The 21,492-nt window shown below is 38.5% G+C and overlaps 1 protein-coding gene across 5 annotated transcripts in view; it reads right to left on the bottom strand.

The window, feature by feature from the left end:
* LRBA (LPS responsive beige-like anchor protein) overlaps positions 1 to 21,492 on the bottom strand; it is a 321,418-nt gene that overhangs the window by 68,888 nt on the left and 231,038 nt on the right. For all 5 annotated transcript variants that reach the window (XM_033160146.1, XM_033160148.1, XM_033160147.1 and 2 more), the window contains 3 exons: positions 18,280 to 18,420; positions 16,387 to 16,506; positions 9,361 to 9,513 (listed from right to left, as the gene is read on the bottom strand). In XM_033160146.1, the coding sequence (XP_033016037.1) occupies positions 9,361 to 9,513; positions 16,387 to 16,506; positions 18,280 to 18,420 (414 nt within the window). The remainder of the gene's footprint in view (positions 1 to 9,360; positions 9,514 to 16,386; positions 16,507 to 18,279; positions 18,421 to 21,492) is intronic.

Raw genomic sequence — 21,492 nt, 5'->3', positions numbered from 1 at the left:
ACCCTGAAACTTTTGGGTTTGTGTTTTGCTTCAACTTCTACCTTTTTCATCCAACCACTCGTATTTATAGCATATCACACATGGATTTATCTGCATTATTCATAATGCAAGTATGTAACCTTTACACATTATTGTATGAACAGGAACTCCAAGTAAACTCCAGTCATTCAGAATTGTCCTTCAGATTTCTCCCCAGCCTCCTGAATGACATGACTTCGAAATGTAATGACTGAAAGGTCAGCACATGACAGTTGAGCACTTGTGACCCCAAATTAAGAGGTATTATGCTTTATCTACTAATCAGTGAGTCACAAATGTACAACTTGCCCCAAGAACTTAAGAATTCCTGAGATTTGTTCACACATCATTGCCTAAAATGTAGACTACCTAATAAGATAAAGGAAAAATGAATTTACAGACCTTCTTATTGAATGCTTATACTTTCTCTCTCTCTCTCTCTCTCTCTCTCTCTCACGTGAATATTTTATGATTCTAGCATTCAGACCCCCTTTACCCTTCTCTACATATTATCATCACCACCACTATAATCTTTTAAGCGCATGGAAGAAAACTAAGTGACGTACTACATAAAAACACAAAACTGAAAACAACAAAACCCTGCCTAGAGGCTCACAGACTAAATACACAGACCCATAAAAAGGGGGGCAAGAAAAGATAATGGAAGAAGAGACACTAAATTAAAACATCCCACTCAATTGGAAAAGGCATGTTAAAAATCAATATTTTACGAAGCATCTGCCTTCTTTTAAAGTGGGAAAGATTGGATGGCACAAATCACAGAATTTTAGAGCTGCTCTAAAGATAGAGGTCATCTCACATCTAGCAGCAATGATTTCCAAAATAAGCTGCCACTGAAAAGCAGAGGGAAGGGAATGTGTGTGAAACAACACATGAAATCTCAGTCTAACTAACTATGAAGAGTGCAGAACTTGAGGAGGAATAAAAAGATAATTTAAAATTAATCGTTGATTTTTGTTATGCGCATGCTGCCCCAGATACCTTGAGGAGGAGAAATTTTGCTATAAACTTTGAAAATAACACCACTCAATCTAAAAATGTGTGTTATTGTATTAAGAACCATGAGTTAGGTTGCTGGTTGTAGAATTCACATCATCATCATCATCATCATCATCATCATGTATGTATGTATGTGTGTGTGTATGTATGTATGTAAATAATATGTATTTTATGTGTATTGTGAGCCGCCCAGAGTGGCTGGGGAAACCCAGGCAGATGGGTGGGGTATAAATAATATTTTTATTATCTTTTATTTTAATACTTCAATAATTTGTTTTTCGTTTTTTAGGTGCTGGATAAAAGGGCAGAGGCTAGACAAACATTGTGGAACTAGGTGTGGAGAGGAAAGCTGAATGCTGAATGGGACAAAGCTGTGGGCAGGCTGATTCAACCACCTTGAGTCTGCCCATAAAAAGCAAGCCTAGAGCTAAAGTCTCGGGTGATGTCAGCAGTTGTAGGAGAACCTTTGTGGCATTCTGTACCTTCCTGTTTTGTAGCTATCAGAGCCTGCCAGATAACTTTTAAATCATAAAAAAATAGACAAATTCCTTTGTTTTTTTGAACTATGTTTTCTCCTTTCATTTTTATTTAAGAAATAGTACACCTGTCTGAAAATATCTTCCAACAAAAGAATTGCACGAGCCACTCAACTTGATGCTGCATCAATATGCAATATGAAGAAGTCTTACTCTAGGCAGTAAACTGAGAGGGGGTGGAATCACTCATTTGTACTTCTCTATTAATGCAGCCTATAAAGCAAGGAAGATGTATAAGGTAAGGGATGGCACTACTGTCCTCGAGGGAATTAAATTCAAGCAGCATTTCTTCGCTTGACTGGGGAAGTGTAAGATAATGAACGCTGCAGTTTCAAGAAAAAGTGAAAATAGCAGGCACGCTGGATGAGAGATTTTATTTATAAGAATGACCCTGGTGTATATACAGTATTTGTAAATAAATACAAAACCTTTTATTTCTAAGTATGAGTCTGGTGTAAGGTAGCAAGGTCTAAGGGAATCCGGGGGGGAATGTTATCATGGTGACTGTAGATTAGATATAGATAGATAGATAGATAGATAGATAGATAGATAGATAGATTAGACAGATACCAGTTTTGCAGGTTTCATTTCTTTGTCAAACTCTAGCAAGGCTAGGAAATGGAACACAGCATGGGGCCGAACAGATAGGAGTTCCAATTAAAATCTAAAGAACAATGCATTGGATCCAGGAGAGTGCTCTCAGTTGGCAACAACTCCTCTGGACACGATCCAACACAAACAGGTTGAAATCATCAATATTGTTGGAGGGGAGCCCAAACCTGTTTTCCCCAAGTATACACTTTTACCTTTTCCTATATAGCTGCTGTTCACGCCTGTCGAGTAAAGAGCTTGGGGGACACTACTGCAGGGAGACAGACATTACCACTCTACACACTAGATGCTCTCTGCTCCGGGCTTTGACAAAGACAGGAGGGAAGTGCTTCTGCACACAGAAATTAATTGTACCTGCCTACTTCCCTGGTAAAATGACACTTTCTCTTTTACCCAACCCACATGCCATTACAATATATATTTTTGGTGGTAATGTGTATGCATGGAGCATTTAGAATTTCTGTCTCTTTGTTGCTGTGTAGTTAAGAAACCATATACTCCCAAGCTAGGAATGGCTAAGCATGTGGCTTCTATAACTCTTCGTACGGAAGAGATAAGAGTAAGTGATTGTAATGGTGCCATTTTCCTTAAGTATATGAACCTACAGGCACAGCATGATTTCCACACTTATCATTATTTGTTTACACACATTTTGATGTCTCAAGGTATCAAATCTACTTTAACATTAAACATGTTCACACTATCCTGTTACAAGAGAATATACTATCACTACTAACAACATTTATTTATACCCAAGTGCACTAGATGCCACATAATAGAAAAGGCACTCTGGCCTGAACAAAACAAAGAAGCAAACATAAACTTCAGAGTGACAGTCAAATGCTTTAAGCACAAGACTATCCATTTACATTTGCAGATCTGACCACTGGAATATCAGCATGAAACAAAATGCATGGTTTTGAAAATAAATGTCAGTTCTCTAATTAATTAATTGCCTATGAAGGAGAAAGGGAAGGCACTTAAAAACAACAACAGATCGCCTGGTTAGAAGCCCAGAATACTGTTGCCATGGTAGCTGGCAGAAACAGTAATTGTTTAGTGTTTTCTAGATTAGGCAAAAGTAAAATAAATTGAAACAATGCAACGTATCAACCACTTTACTAGTCAGTTAGTCACAATACTGATTCTACTCCCATCATAATACATCTCCCAGCCCCTTCAATTCAGTCCAACATATATAGTTCCTTGAATAAATTGAGCAAATATGGCGACCCATCTCATCTTTTTGTTCTGAGAACAGTAGCTGCAGACAGTGCCTCAATCCAGTTCTGTCCCTAATAAGGAATTCAAATTCCTACTCTAGTGAGGTACTCCTTCCCCACCCTTCCCAATCGATGGCAAATAATTTTCCATGAGAGAAGATCTCCAGGCTGCCTGAAGTCTTTCACTTTACAATGATCACTCACTGGGAAAGGCTCTAGCCTGCCCTGAATCAGATACTGAGAATGGGAGTATGCAGCCTGCCACCTTTCCTTTCAAGTGATCCTGTATCTCAGAAGTTCCATTTACGCAGGGGAGCAGTTTCCATACAGAGTTGGCCTTTAGGCTTCAAGAGTACCTGCATTTTTGCACACAAACTAAGTAACTGAATGCTGTGAAATGCTTTTAGTAACTGAATTTTGAAATGGTGTCACTAAGACAGATAATGGAACCCTTATTCAAGAATATACTGAACACTGATTGTCAACAGGTGGACAACCAAGGCTTTGGGAACCCTTAATCATTAAGATGACCTGAGATCTAGGTCTCAGGAAAAGTAGTATTCAGGCCACACAATCACTTGATGCTTGACACTGACCCAAGGCCAGCGTCCAAACTGCTGAAGCAATATATCACAATTAACAGCTCCATTGCCTCATCAATTGCTCAAGGGCATTCACTCTCCCTTAAACAGTTTGTACCTAAAGCTGGGGATAACCTGGAGGCCACCTAGTGTTGGCAAAGCTCTACCCCTTTAAATTTCTGCTAGTTCTTAGCCTGGGTCAGGAACGTAGATCAGCCATAGCACATGCTTTGCACACAAAGTCATCTCCAGGTAGGGCTGGAGAAGACCGCTTCCTGAAACCCTGGACAACTAATAATTATAATAATTATAATTATTTATTTATTTATACCCCGCCCATCTGGCTGGGTTTCCCCAGCCACTCTGGGCAGCTTCCAACAAAATATTAAAATACAATAATCTATTAAACATTAAAAGCTTCCCTAAACAGGGCTGCCTTCAGACAGTGTGGGCCAGGGGACATCAATGCGGTGCTGTTGTGCTATAATTTCCATCACTCCTCTACACTGGCCATGCTGGCATGGGTTGATGGAGGTTGGAGTCCATCAACACCTGGAAGGAACAACTTTGGTTATCTTAGAGTCTTCTTCTTCTTTGGCGATCACTCGTAGCCGAGTAAGATTGTATTCCATAATTACGGTTTTAACAATGAGTCCGTAAGTGACTGTGGGTGCCAATTCTGGATCCACATGTCCTTCCACAGTGGGGACATTGGATTCCAGGCAGGAGCTGATCACGGTGTGGATTTGCCAAGTGTGCCTTCCTCTTAGCACGTTTCTCCCTTGTGTCCTGAGTTTGATTGTCTTCAAAGCCCATGACACCTTTAGTAAAGGCTGTTCTCCAATTGGAGCGCTCGCAGGCCAGTGTTTCCCAGTTGTCAGTGTTTATACTACTTTTTTAAGATTTGCCTTGAGACAGTCTTTAAACCTCTTTTGCTGACCACCGGCATTACACTTTCCATTTTTTTAAGTTTGAAATAGAGTAGTTGCTTTGGAAGACGATCATCAGGCATCCACACAACATGACCAGTCCAATGAAGTTGATGATGAAGAATCATTGCTTCAACACTGGTGATATTTGCTTCTTCCAGTACACTGATATCTCTAGAGTAGACAATAATGAGCTATAACGGTCAATGACAATATAAGGCAGCTTCCTACGGCTGGGGTATTCAGCCCAACCACCAGCCTCAGTTCCTATTTCGGTACTCAGTTGAGATTAAACCCTTGTTGAAACAGCAGTCATACCTTACAGCTCTCACAGATCATGCAGAATCAGACCTTCTCTTACTATCTGGACTCCAACTTCCTGAAATCGTAACTCTGTCCATGCTACCTTCTCAAGAGAATCATTAAGAGAGACTCTTGATGGAAGTACTTGAAGTCTATGTCAGAAGTATTGTAGAAGAAAGTCTCATTTACATTGTGTGTAACAGTTTCTGTTATCTTTTGAAATGCTAAAACATCACGAAAAATCGCTGTAGGCTTGTAGGCAAATTCATAGTGCGGGTGAGCTGAATCTTATAGGCGGTGTCACTCCATAATAAGCACAACCAGTCCGTCTGTGAAGCAGTGTGAAGCAAGCTGCTTTGGAACAACACCCTGAGAGGGGATGCCACTCTGAGAGGAGAAAGGGCCACTGCCCAAAGTGGCAAGACAAGTGAGAGATTGGTGGGCAGGTGGGCTGCGGTTCTCATCATTTCATCATCTCACTCACCAGTAGCACTTGCTACTGCTGTAAGCTCACCACTGTCAAGTGCTTGCCACCTCCTGCTCCTCAACTCCAGAGGCTGCAGCAGCATGCTCATGCATGGCAGCACACTCCTCTACTTTCCTCTAGGCTCCATATTCCACCCCCTCATTCTCTTTGTGACAGGCCAGGGGCAATTAGAGAAGCATGCCACTGCCATGAGCGGGCCACTGTGCAGGTCAAGGAGCAGAAGATACCAAGCACCCAGCAGCATCTCACAGTGGCAAGTGCCAGGCATCAAGTATCAGTGAGGGACAGGAAGTGGGGGGCAGTGCCAGGGTTTTTGCCTCTAGTGGCAAAATGTTCCTGGCTGCCCCCGACAATAAGAAATTTGCATAGATTGCCTACCAAACTAGTATAATCTGTGATTGAAGTATGGTCATTACAACTTTAGGATACAACAGGTTAAGTCATGGAATGACTGAAGCAATAAATGGCAAATAGCAAGATGACATTTAAACAATTTGACAGTTAATCAAAACAAGCTTAGGGGGGAAATACTGTTTAAATTTGTTTACCTTTCTAAGGGTCGACAAAAGGAAGCAAAACATACTGATCAAGCTATAGAAAATGTGAATGACTGCACTGAGAACCAAAAATCTAGTTTCTGCATCTGAAAATGTTATTTGGAACATTACATGAGCAAAAGGCCGCCAATCATTTGGCAGTACACCAAAAAGACCTGGCTATAGTTCTCCATGCTACAAAAATATTCAGGCTAGATTGCTACAATGCACATAATGTAAGATTTCCTTTGAAGACTTCAGAACCTTCAAGAAGTTCAGGATACCACAACAAAGCTAATGACTGGGAGTAAGAGTAAGGTACCTATCATATCAGTTCACTAGCTACAAATTTGCTTGTGTTTCTAATTCAAAGTACGTAAACAGTTTGGGACTGAAAGAATATCTGATGCCATACAAGCATGCCTAGCCACAAAGCTCATCATCAGGAGCACTATTCAGGAAGTTCCCTTGCCCATTTATCTAGAACCCTCTTTAATGGCTTTTGGATACCAGCTGAATATATTGTTGTTCGCCCAGATTTTTAAAGGGGATGCTAACCTTATCCTTTGTTACAGTTTAAACTTGATTTTTTTTGCTGCTTTGTTTTAAAAAAAAGTATTAACCTTTGGTTTCATAAGTCACTGTAGTTTATATCCTCACATTTCCCCCTTCTTCTTTCTCCCAAGACAAAGGCATAGATATATCTAATCTGTTTTAATGAAACCCCATCTTGTTATTTTTTAATACTGGGAGCTAGATTAAAGTAACTATGTCTGCCAATTAGCACTGTGAACCCCTGCTATTGACCTGATACTGTACAATCTGTTATTATGTACTGTCCTATATATCATCTGTTCCCCTTGCTGGTCTATTCCAATAAAAGACGGACAGCTGCAACACTATATCCCTGTTCAACCTGAGGACCATCTGACTTTAATTGTAGTACACAGCTTGATGTGGGTCTGGTTATGAGAAGCCAAAGTATCACAGTGTAATAATCTGGAAAAGCAGAAACCTGCCAGGCACAGGGATGAAACAGAGGCTTGAGCTGTCTGGTTGGCTGATGGGATGTAGGAAATATGATTAATGAGCAAGGTATAATGATACCAGGAACCCGATTAGCACCACAAAAAGGTCACAGATCAAAGCAGTATGCATTTCATGAGGTCTAATCACTGTAGAAAAATCTGTAAAACAAACTGAAAGGGGGAGGAATCTGCATGCAATAGTTTACAAAATGGGCACTTAAAACTACTATCATTATTTATTGTGATCTAGGAAGTTGCAAGGATGTAATAAATAGACAACTCTGCTTTTTATAACATTTATAGGACCCAATATTATATTCTTTGTCAAAGTGTTAGAATTCTTTAAATATGATTTTCCTCACTACTCACATTTATATAATCTTACAAAAATACTAATTAGACAGCTGACTTATACAGTCACTGGAGCTATGTAATTACAGAAGCACAACGTATTTTGCATAACCCTAGAATAGAACATTAATCATGCAATTATGCATATAAATTACTTATACATTCCGTTTCATTTGGACTCAACAAACGGAAGGCCTTGCACAAAGAGTAAGAGTCACTTGTAAAACATCAGGTATGTGGACTTCCCTTTTCCCCATCACACAGAATATATTTTTATGCAGGGGAAGAGGAAATCTATGATGAGCTCCAAAACAAAACCTCATCTCTCTCTTAATTAAGCAAGGAAGATGAGAAGGATTGCTATATCTGAAAAAATACCGATGGGGGGGGGATGAAATGCGTTGGGGAGTATAATAGTGTTTTTGATGCAAGCACTACCTTTTTGTACCACAAAAATAATTTTCATCTCATTTCTTTATTTGTTACATTATAGGCCACCTTTTCTCCAAGGAGCTCAAGGTAGCATACTCCCCACCCCAATTTTATCCTCATAATAACCCTGTAAGGAAGGTTAGCCTGAGAAGCAGAGACTGGCACTAGGTCACACAGTGAGTTTCACAGCTGAGTAAGGAACTGAACCCTGGTCTCCTAGGTACTAGCCCTTCACTCTAACCACTGCACCACACTGACTGATTTCTTTTCTACAGTTTAATACTACCCCCCCCCCAAATCATGGAGTTCAAAGTAATTGTACATGAGGTTCCTAGATACCATCCTATGCAGGGACTGACCAAACTGAGACATACTTAGGCTCATACGCTTTCATTCCATGGTCTATTTAACATTATATGCATTTTTGTATCACGGAGAGATATGATTCGCACCCTATAATTACAGAAATGGGCCTTATCTTAATACCTGCCTAAGAAATATTAGGTGGCATAAAATACAATAAACAAATAGTAAAGAAAATATTTACAATCTCCTACCCTGTTGTTTTTTTCATACCATGTCACGTAATGGGAAATAAAATACTATCAGGCTAGAATAAAAGAATATATTTTTACAATACATTGCAAGGTATAGAATGGATGAACCTAGATTTGAGCAGCTGCTCGTGCAAGCTCTTTAAAAAGTATGATAGAAATAAGATGCATTTAGGAGGAAAACATCGGCGATTATGACCAAACAAACAGAAATGGGGCTGCAAGTGAAAATGATTGGCCTGTTACCTCGAGCTAACCCATATGGTAAAGCTATCATAGAAAGCAGGTGTGTGCTTTCAGTGGCTCATTACAGATAACAAAACTCAAGTGAGATATATCTAAAGATGCAAATAATTACAAGTTAGCACAAAAACATTAAAGTGAAGTGGTGGGTGGAAAGCAGGTGGTTTGAACCAGAACTAATCAAATGCCTAATGTGAAGACATGAACATTTTGTCTATCTTTCACTAGAATAACAGTGTCCTCAGTAATGCCAGAATATGTGAGAATATAATAAAGGTATCCCCAAAAACCTTACATTACATTAAAACAATGAAAAAAGCATGAGGGTCTACTGTTTAGGTTTTAAAAAGATCTCACTAGACATTGAGTACACCTAAAATAGCTCTTTGGATCCTAGGCTTCATAAATTTTAGCTTTACGCAGAACAAAGGGACTAATCTCATTCTCTAAGGAAAGACATTTCAAGCACCAGCTCTTAATACAGAGAATAGTTGATAGCTATCTTACCAATCTATTTATGCGAACAAATTCTTCTGGGGTTTTGGCCCATGGTGGAAGTTCAACATCAGACACTACTGTTCCATCATCCATCACTCCAAGATTGTAATTATTGTAGTTGACAAACATCTCAGGGAGATAATAAAATTCAGGAACCAGCTCCTATGTAAAAATGAAAACCAACATGTTAAGATGAAAGGAAAACTTTGTGCGCGCACACACACAAGCACAATCACTTCCCGCCTTCCCACAGAAACCTCCAGTGAATGAAAAACAATTTCATCAACAGAGGGATAAAATTAGATACATTTTATTGGTGCTGGCAACATGACCTCTCCAGAAAGTCTTATCTGCCACCATCCTTATAGTCTCTGCAGGGCCAGGTTTTATTCCTTTTTGTACCTTTTCATGCACCATGCCTTTCAAACAACTTTTACTTTGAATTATAGGGTTGAAATGCCCAGATTAATATTTTGTTTTTGTTTTTTGCCAGAAAGAACAAGTGCTTTTATTGTTTTGTATTGGTGATTGACTGACTGACTGACTGATTGGTTGATTGATTGATTGCCAAGGGAAGTTGCCCATACAAGTATAGTTAATAAAGAAAAACTAAAACTAATAAGCAAGTCCCACAAAGGCATTTCACACCCTGAAACTTGCTTAGTAAAAACAGCCAACTGCAGTCCTACCACTGGACTGCAAGTATCACAATCTACGAGAGCAATCTCTTTGCTAACAGCAATAGCAACAATACCCATTAAACAATGGCTAATTTAAAAATTGAACCGACTCCTCTTTTAGGAGCAGAATGAAATTTATGGGTGCAATCCACTTACTTTAAATATGGATTTCAAGTCAACTTATAAAGTTGATCTGTTTGTTGTCAATTGGTATGAATTGCTGGTTACAAATAAGTCTATTCAGCAACAGACAAACCCAAGCAGCTCTCTAATGCAATAGGGCTTTTGTTATTTTCTGAACACCAGCATCACTACCCCAGAGCCACATGCCAAAAACTGAGTTTAAGAAGCAACCATACATATAAGCAACTGGCTGCTTTTTCTGAATACATGTATACACTGGCCTCAGTTTTATGTTCATGTTGGAAAATGTGGGCACACATGTCTTGACTGGTTACAATTGCTTTTCTACTTTGTGTGTTTCTAAGCAAAAAAAAATTTTTTTTTGAATTATATATGCTATAATGGAACATTATATAAATGTCTCAACCAATGAAGGCACAGTTAAAGCAAGCTTACATTTTTGCAGGAAAGCTATTACTTTCTTGTAAGGGGCACTTCATGAATGGAAAGGCTTAATATTTGTAATTGCTCCAGGAAATTAGTAACTGGTGTAAAATTGGTCTTCCTTCTAACAAGTGAACACTGCATGCTATTTAATAAGCAGAAAAACACATTATGTGGAGTAGCTCCACTGGCTAACTATGTAAGAGGCCCAGTAGATCAGATTCTAAATCCACTCTTGACATGGGTCAATGGATCAGTGGTCTTCCAGATACCACCCTCAGGGTCAGCTATGGCCAGAACAGTTTTCCAAATAGCTGAGTGCAATGGCAGGTCATCAGATTATGGACAGGGTCAGCCCAGAGTTCCCGGAGAACAGACAAGAAGAATCAAGCAAGAATTAAGCTATTATCACCTCCGTCCTTGTGAGAAAAACTTCAGATATGCATCCTATATATTTGTATACAGTCATGCTAATTAACCTATAACAAGGTCAAAATGAGTCTGTGATACAAAAGAAAAACATGCTAGCAAATTATTTGGAGGCACTTTATTGACTAAACTGCATCCATTAAATTAAATGCAGTGGTTATTAAAATCACTTAAAAAAACACAACTACACCACATGTCTCCCTGATCACCTACATGAATAATTAATCACATTTATATCAGTTCCAAGAGGGAAAAGTGAGCTATTGTCATTATTATTTATTTAACATACATCTTGCCCTTTCTCCCATATGAGCCCAGGACCACAGACAAGTGGTAAAACAATTAAAACTTCTGAAAACTATTCCAATATAAAAAAACAGTCTGGAAAGAATCTTTACTGTGGGGAAAACATGTTGAAAGAGGAAGGTTTTCAACTGTTTTCTGAAAAGACAACAGAAATGGTGTCTTATCTAATATTTATCTGGAGAGTATGCCAACGGGCAGGTGCCACCGTTCGAGAGATCCAATTCCTAAATTCTGCAGAATGGACCTTAGATAAGATGGTATCTCCGGGAGGCGATATCCAGTGCAGTGACAAACTGGGTATGTAAGGGATGAGTCAGTTTTTAGGTACCCTGGCCCTAAGCCTGTACAGGAGTTAAATACCAAAACAAGCACCTTTTTATTTGTCTGGTATAGTGGCTAATTGGCAGCCAGTGCAATTTTTTTCAGCAACAGCAGCATAATATGGTAGCAATATTCTGCCTCAGTGAGCAGTCAAGCTGCTAAGATTGTGCACGATTTGCAGCTTCCAGACCAATCAAGCATAGAGCTTATTGCAGTAATTCAGCTAGAGGAAGTTGTGAAACTTTTCTGATGTTAATAAAACTCCAAAGCCATAAAGCCAATTTGGAATGGAATCGTACTAAGTGTCCTGATTCCTCACCCACCTTTTGAATCCCAAATGCCCCTTCAGGAACAGCTACTCTTTTTGCAAAGGTGTCATTATGCTGCTACTGCTTCACACCTTCAAAGTGAAGTCAAAGAATTGCACAAATAATTTAAAGAAAACCTGTCTTTAATTTTGTTTTAATTAAGTTCAAAACTTTAATATATCTCTGAAATGACCCTTTAAAATGTTTATTTTATTTTATTTTATTTTGAGCCCAAAAGTTTCAAAGTTGTATTCTTCTAACCCTTTTAGTTTTAAATACATAAGGATGTAAAGATAAATGAAAGGTATGGAATGGACACAAGGACCATAAGCAGAACAAGAGGATGAAACACCATTCATCAGGTGTAGGTGTGTGTATTTGAAAGCCCCTACACAACTGACAATGACAATCAGATTTTAGTTCCTGCAAGAAGGATTCCTTGTACATACAAGAGCTCCTGTTTGTAGTTTAAAGTCTGTCTCTATGTGCAGGAGAACAACTCTGACCTTGGACATAGGCTTTAGTGACAAAGCCTCCAGCAAACTGAGGGTACTATCATATTAATACATTTGTGGGCAATTAGTACTCTAAATCTAAAAATTATGTTATTTGACTGTGTGATGGAGAAATTCCTGTTATAATTACTACCACAAGGATTAGCAGGATTGGCATGGGAGGAAGGACTACTATCACCTCACAGCAATAAGTACCTGTTTAAATGAGTTATTTCCTATTGCACTTCCTGTTTCCCTTATATTGCCATTAATTAAAGCAATGTTTGGAAGTGCCCTTAGTTAGTAATAAGCTCATAAGAACTAACTTTATCAAGTTAGAAAAATCTTCAGTCTTACATTTTCCACAGCAACATCTGTCCCCAAGGTAACTTAGCCTCACAGCACAAGCTGACTGTTACACTTCCACTGGTATATATGTTATCACTTTCAATCTATTTTCAACAAATTACATCAAGACGTCATTGTGTTTGCTCCCTCCCTCCCTCCCTTCCACTCACTCACTCTCTTTTCCCTCAACAAAAGAGGGGGAAGGGGATACTCTCACAATTAGCAAACATATGTACAACTTATTTTACTTTACAGCATAAAATGGATTATTGGCCAAATATTAGGAAGCTCCTCTCAGCTGAAATCTGCTACTCAAAAATGATAAGAAAGGGAGCAAGTAAGTTGTTGGCATTGAGAGCATGTGAACCTGGGAAAACTGGTTGACACACCAGTGCATGTTGTAAGAAGAATCTCATGGGCCAGCTTTGGAAGCAATTTGTGTCATTTGGTATCACAACCCAGGAAATAAAGTTTAGAGCATACATGCGGTCACAACCAATCCTTGTCACCGTGTCATGAAAGCCCTAAGACTAGTGATCAAAGCATCAGAGTAATCTTGAATTACAGCTTAACCTTTGCTTGAACCTTGCATATTTTATTTTTGAGTGATGATACATTGTATTAGTTCCTTCCTGCCTATCTGGCCTAAACATTGCAAATTAATGGTAAAATGGCAGAGCGGGGAAATGTGCAAATTGCAGGTGCCTTTCTCATTGTTACCTTCTTGTCAAGTGATATATATGCATATATATATCCCAATGCTTTCCCCCACCTTCCTTCTCTCTAAGTCAAACATATGTTTTTACTCCACAGTTGTGTAGAATGTAAAGCATATTTTTTACCTTCCCCAAATACCTTTAAAATATTAGACAGATGTGAACTTTGACACAGTTAACTACAATTTGACTTTTACTGCAGATAATTTTCATCTGATGGATCATATAGCAAATAAGGACAGTCATCTTTTCTTCTGAACAAAGTTGTATGGGAACTGGCTGAATTCAGGTGAATTCATTCAATGTCAAAGGCAGGTTTTAAAACCATCCGTGTATGCATACTCTGACACTTACCAAATCAGCATCATTAATGGTGATGCCACTGGATCTCAGAAATAGTGATCAGTGGATCTCAAATTTCAGCAATTCAGGTGTTCTGAAATCCTTTTGAGTCATGCTCAGACCTCTGCAACTTTAGACAATGTTCAACAGCACTAGCCTGTCACCTGACTCCATAAGTCTTCCCTGCACCTTCTCTTGTTCATGCTCATCTTGTTAAGCCTGACAGTGGTGTAGGTATCAGATTTAAGCCTTGGACTCTGCTGCAAGCATGCAGGAAGCACACAATGAGGCTACACTGAAACTAGAAAACACTGGCTAACTAATTTTCTCAGCCTTGGGAGGGTGCTGAATTGTGCCTGGTGGTGGGGGACAGGAGGAATAAAGGACACAGGGGATCAACACTGACTAGTGTTCCTAGCCCTGCCTACTGGATGATTGGCTTACTGCTGGATGGTCTGGGATGGAGGTATCAGGGCAAGCCAGAGTGCATTTCACCCCCTGTTTCTCTGTTCCAGGAAAATAAAAAGGACACTAATTGCTGAGAAGGATTTTATCTGAATCTCTGAGATACAGTTATGATTTTGTTTATCTCGTAACAAATCATTCCTAGTTAAAATTTGCTTATCACTGTATCCTCACTGCACTGCCATTTTGTTTTTTAAAGTAAACATCTTATCTTTCAGACAAAATAAGCCATATAACGGACACTGCAAATTAATGCACAAAAGGGTGATTTAAAGCCACTGTTGTATATACTAAATCAGCCTTCAACCATTCAAAATCAGTTTATGATTTAAGGATAGTGCATATCATTTTAAAAGCAATTGCATTTTTGCATTACTTGCCATAGTTATATGCTACATGGCAAAACCAAATGTATTCAATATATGAAGGATTAATTTTAAATTATAGCATGCTTCTTTGCTTATAAGTTAAAAATGCTGGATAAATGCCACACAGACATTATCATCACTGTTTATTTGGTTATCATGATTTTTTAAATTATTCATTAGATCGGCTTCACATAATGACACTAAGGTGCAGTAATGAAAATAGTTCCTAAGAGAACATAGTGGTGGTTTTTTTAATTTATCTATTTTCTGAGGTGAGAAAGAAACAATACTTATTATGAAACTATTAGTATATACTGGCATGGTAAACAAAGATTCATAAATAAAATATATTTATTTTAAACACATAGGTGAGCAGCTAAATACTTTGCTGATTGGAACAGAATTAAACTTACGTTTACATAGTAATTTTGGAGTACATAGTCAGTAAAAACAAGTAATTTAATTTGGAACCTATAATATGCCAAGTGTCAAACAGAATGTCAAACGGTTATATCTCCCACAATGTTTTTTACTGTAGATAGTCAACTATGTAATGAAATGCATTAACGTAGGTGGGCTAAAAAAACATTTTGAACATAGAGTTCTCAAAAATGAACCCAACGCTAAGTCAAGTCCCAGCATCATGTAAGATTTTGGACTATAAGACTGGAAGCCTTGCAGGGCTACAAGGCCATTCCTGGACAGCTTGTCCCACCTTTCTGGCCCATACAAACTTCCCTTTCCACATAGGTGACAAGCACAGAGGGATGCCAAAAGCCATTTCGTATGTATGCAGGTGAAGTGGTTTGGACTATGGAACTAGCTTTGTAGTTGTTTCCATCCTGACCAGTAATAACCATTTTTAATAATAATCTTATTTTTTTTCTACTTCATACCAACAAATACTAATTAAGTTAAGAGGATTAGTTAAATACTATGGGCTTCAACTTTATAAGATTAAAGCTTTACCGGGTCTAACAATTTAATTTTTTGATTAGCTTCCTAGATCATTATCCTATAAGCATATGGGTGTCTCTTCTCCTTCAAAGTGACCATCTTATTCTTTTATGGAAAAGGTGTGTGGGGGGGGAATAGCAGTACACTAAGAAACCCAAGTTAGTCTGTGGTTACTTTGCCCTTTTGGCAAATAATATTAAGAGTTCAGAGACGCATGAATCTGATTTGATAGGCCTTTTCAGCGAAAGTCTGTCTCTGCTCATATTTTTGAATGTATACCTTAGTGGTCCTTGATCTCTGACCTCAGCATGTAGTATGTTGAATATAGTAGTGTAAATATGTTCAGGAGTTGGGGGTGCATATTTAGTTACATAAATGCTGTAAAATAGCACACAGTTTTTAGCAGATTTCTGCAGCTTCTTAAAGGTTATATGCCTAGCAAACCTAATAGATTCAAAATCATTCAGTATTAGTCCAAGAACATTTGACACACCCTAGTTACCCTCACTGGTGTAGCAAACTACTGCAGCTGAAGCAATCACCCCTTGCCTCCACTTCCCTTCATTTCCTATTGTTGCCCCTCTGACAAATCTTAGGCTGCTAAGCTCTCCAACACAGTAACCAATCCTTTTGTACTCTGTAAAGCAGTGTGCACTTTGATTGTGCTGTATTAATAGAACATCATCAATATGAAAGCTCACTATAGGAAGTGAAGAACTGTCACTGAAGTTTACCTTGATATCAGAGGTGTCCCGTTGACTATTGCGCCATGCCCTTGAAATTGATGAAAAAGTTCTATCTGCGTGATCAAATTTGCCCCCTTGCAAGTTTAGGAAAAATGTTGTAAAAGGTTCCTGAGAAGAGAGAAGCAGAAGCTGAAATATATTTTGCCAATTCTCAATTAAAATGAAACACTAAAGGTTATTGACAGGTTTTATTTTTGTGGAGAGTAAAAGAAAAGAAAAGCAACAACGTGGTAAGATGCGTCTTGTTTTCCTAGAATAACTCATTCTACAGATCAACACAATCAAGTGAAAAACACAGGTTCCCAAATTCACTTACGTTTTGAATCACTGTATTTCCATGCCTTTTAAACAACTGATACTATAGCTAGGAATGTTTATATTCAGGTAATTAAAAAGAGGAAGTGTTTAATAATGGTAGAAGTCTTTCCGTCAACAAAAGTTGAAGCCTGAATCAAACTCATTTAATTCATTAGATTTATATATGCATCCAAGGGGCTGTCTGAGCTTTCAGGTGGCCATGAGATATCTGAATTGTTTTGTTTAAACAGCAAGCACTTCCTCATCGTGACTCTTTGCAAACCGTTTTTGAAATGTTCTCCAGTTTCCAAAGTGGCTTGCATTTAGCCCTGGAGGTAGAGGGGCAATAATTATGTTCAATAAAAGCAGATCTTTGGGGTGTATGGTACTAATTATGGGGCTCTCTGTATCCTAAATATTATCCAGAGTCAAAACTTTCCTATGACTATAACATCAGAATGTGCAACTTTACAGTTCACAATTAAGGAAAGAAAAATGTTTGAGCAATTGAAAAACCTCCTCCTAGTCAGAGGACACTTAAGCGCATATTAGTGGATAATTGCTTGAAATTAGCAAAGTACAATAAATTACTTCAAGGATTTATGTCTGCTTGTACCAATATAACAAGGTTTAATTAATGATGTGCTGCTAATGCTTTCCCAAAGAAATTAGTTTCTATCAGATAAATCATCATTCCAGTTTATTTTACAGAAACGTGGCCTGTTTCATAAATATTAGACCTCTGACCATCTGAAACGCTGTTTGTAAACATATCACAATATTATTTCAAAAGGGGCAATTCTATTTCTAGATTGCATCTTAAAAGCTTATTTTACTTATCAGTGATTCACATGAATTCTGCCATAAGTGGTCAGATTATGTTTCATTAAAAACTTGCAGGCAAAAAGTAATTCTAAACGAAAAGAAACATATAGAGAGAAACCAACTTTAAAAACATATTTTAAGAGTTTTCATATTTATTTTAAAAGTGTAAACAAAATACTATTATCATTGCTATTATTTGGAAGTAATTGTAGTTCTAATAGGCAATAATTAGATATGGGGTGAGTCCAGAGATTCGCTAGTGGATAGTTACAGGCAGAATCTGGATTTCCATATCCCTCATCTCCTTGCAAGGTCTCCCTCCAAATAAAATGCTACCAGACAGTTGTGGAACCTTGCTAAGGGGGGTGGGTTGTGGAATGGAGGGCTGAGAAGGAAGAGAGAGTATGCAAAATGCAGGTGGTGGAACCTTCCATCTCCACACATACGAGGTGCCTCTGCCTGATTTTCCACAAACACTCCTTTCCCTTAGTCCCCTGAACCAATATCCAATACCAGTAGACTTAGCAGGTCCGCTGACCCTTGTCCAAGCATTTTTTGGGTGCTCTGGAGGGTTAAAGGGCAGGGGGAGGTGAGCCTCCAAATGCCACTATCATATCTGAAAGTTATTTGGGCCGAACCCATTGATTTTAATCAATTTTCAAAATCTCTGTTGCTGCCACCCCCTTGATTTTAAAAATCAATGCTTAGTTACAACTTCCCTTACAAATTTCAAAGAAAACACTTTCAAAGTCTACTTACAATTCTTAACAACCAGGCGAGTGTAAAACTTGCTGTTGAATAATGAGTGCCATAATGAAACTTTGGAACTTGATCATCTTCCCATGTTTCATGGCGGTCTGCAAAGAATGCAGCTCTTTTGGGATTCAGAGCCCCAATAGGCTATGGGTGAGAAAAAGAAACATACTCATCACATTATAATATTGACATTTGTTGTCTTCCACTTAATTACTAGTCAAAATTAAACACAAAGTACATTATTATTATTACTATGATAACGATAACAAGAATAAATCAAATGGTTTTGAATTTTGAATTTGGATGTAAGCAAGCATAATAAGAGGGAGGTAAGTGACCTTTTCCAACCCAGATGTAACTGTACAATCTTCTTACTTCCACTAGGAATTATTTTAAATCATCCTCTAACACAAACTTCGCAGAAGGCAGCTATGCATGAAGTAATTATTGCCAAGTGTCTCACATACATACTGCAAACAGAAGTGGAACTCCTTCCCTTGGCAATATCTGAATGCATTCAATAGCATGGATCATTTCCACTCAATCACTGTGTGGTCCCTTTCAATTGTACAATTTTATGACTCTATGACTCCCGTTGCTCTTTCTCTTCTCTCCCTTGTTGCTGTTGTTTAGTCATTTAGTCGTGTCTGACTCTTTGTGACCCCATGGGCCAGAGCATGCCAGGCACTCCTGACTTCCACTGCCTCCCGCAGTTTGGTCAGACTCATGTTGGTAGCTTTGATAACACTGTCCAACCATCTCGTCCTCTGTCATCCCCTTCTCCTTGTGCCCTCCATCTTTCCCAACATCAGGGTCTTTTCCAGGGAGTCTTCTCTTCTCATGAGGTGGCCAAAGTATTGGAGCCTCAGCTTCAGGATCTGTCCTTCCAGTGAGCACTCTGGAAACCTGCAAACCCACAAACCCACAAACCTTCCTTTCTCTTAGAACCTCTCCCCCCCCCATCTCCCTCCACTTTCCGTTTGTTTGTTTGTTTCTGTTCCCTTTCATGGGTGTCGCCAGGATTTTGGGGGGGGGCAGGACTTTTGTTGGGGGGGGGAAACCGATGTGATTGGTCAGTTAAGTATTTCTATTGTTTTACATGACCGGGCCCATGTTCTCTTTGAATATGGAAAACCCAAAGCAGAGAGCTGTTAAGCCCTCCAGCTTGCTTACAGTACCAGGTTTCTTAACAGCTGCTGCTTGGCTCCTTCCTGGAGATACTGCTGCTCTGGTCCCTGAGGGGACAGCATTTGGGTGAGCCGCTGTTTCTAAGCCACCCCCACAGAAAATAAGATAACGGGGGGTGTAGGGAGTGGGGGTGTTGCTGGACACAGACCACCCATTACCCCTTCTTTCCACCAGCCCCTCCCATTTTCTATATTATTCTATATTATTTCTTTAAATGATCATTTCCCATCCAAGCACACAAAGCTGCGATCTCATAAGTAAAATACGCGTAAGATACGAATTACCTGTAATGAACATTTTCCTTCCCAACCTGCAATTTATGAATACAGAACTGCATTTAAGTTGTGAGGAGTTGTGAGCTGAGAGATGTAATTCTTCACTAGACTCCATCTTGGGCTCAAGGTAGTGTGGGGGACGGCCACATACCAAATATCTACCCCAAATATGTACTACTTATCCATCTTTGGGACGCAATTTTCATTGGAAAAAAATTGATTCACAAGAGACTAGCAGAAATTAGTTTTAGAAAACTAGAAGCATTTATGGAATTCTTGTTCCCTTGTTACTTTTGTAGATGACAACATAGCTAATAGAAACAGGCTGACATACTATCGTTTATATTGCTATTTATCAATGGAACTGTACTTTGTTTTGCTTTGGTTGGTACATATCTTTCTTCTCCTTTCTGGACCAAGAAAAAAATGTCATCAACCACTGGAAATATTATAGTTTTTAAAAGAAGTGGTTGCTATATAAAAGGGTTTTTATCTGCAGCAGAAAACATTCCAAGGAAGAATTAAGTTTAGTCTGATGTAAACTACTGCATTTGTCAAAGAACCATTATGGAATCTACAGTACTTCATCTTTTCCTTTGTGACACTATTCAGCAATGCTTTCTTTTGCTTTAAAAAGGAAGACACAAAGATCATTGGTAAATAAATTATATTTAGTAACAATGTAAACAATACTGTGTTTGTATGGCATTAAAGCTTTCAAAAATACGCTTTTTGCTGCTCTTGCTTTTATTATTCTACAAATAAGACCACCACAGATCAATACTTATAGAATTACATTCACTGAATATAAAGCTAAAACCAATTAGAATTGATTTAATTCTCTTTTGAAAAAAGAAATAAAAGGTATCATGTGGAGATCCATACAAACAGAATGCACAGTATTGATTTTTTAACCCCCCCTTTTTTTGCTACACTTGGTTTCTGAAACCTGGCAACAGGACAACCATCAAGGCATGCCATGTTTGTGTGTGTGTGTGTGTGTGTGTGTGTGTGTGTGTGTGTATTACACCAAATGTGGGAAAAAGGCTTACAAATAAGGAACTATGGCGTTGTACTGACAATGATACACTATCAGCTTACTCAGAGAAGTTACAGAGGGAATACACACATTGAATTATACATTACACAAATGCACTGATTTATTGTGGTAATAACATCCACCTCATTAAAAGATTCTGCTTTGCTGCAGTCGGAAGGCTACATATTGTTTACTGCTATAAATTAATGGCAGTACACAGAAGACTGTGGAACCCCTGCAACAATAGATCTGTAATGACTGTGCTGTATATCACTGCTTCCTCAGCAGCTTCATAATAAAATGGAGACAATGTATTGGACTAACACATTCTACCACAGTGACCCATATTTTCCTGACAACTGCTATGAGGCCTTGCTAATAGTTAACTAATTATCAAACATTCGAGGCAAAAAACACTTCTAAAATTTTCTTTTTATCCTCTTATATAAAATGTTCAATTTATGTTTACTATCACACTCTGAAATGAGCTGGTAACTACCATTCTACTTAATTGGCTTTGAAGAGGCATTATTTTAATATGGGTGCCAAAGCTAGGAAATTCCCAATCGTGATGCATCAGCCATAAATGTGCTTATGGAAACTGAGTGCCAAGAGCTGCTCACTGGCCCACACAGAAGAAATGACATTCACAGGAAAATGAGCAACTTAAAGCAGTCCTTTGACCTACAGTAATACAATACATCTTACTTACTG

This window comes from Lacerta agilis, chromosome 9, assembly GCF_009819535.1.
Source record: "Lacerta agilis isolate rLacAgi1 chromosome 9, rLacAgi1.pri, whole genome shotgun sequence".
Classification (NCBI taxonomy): Eukaryota; Metazoa; Chordata; class Lepidosauria; order Squamata; family Lacertidae; genus Lacerta; species Lacerta agilis.
This window is presented reverse-complemented; position numbering and strand designations above follow the sequence as displayed.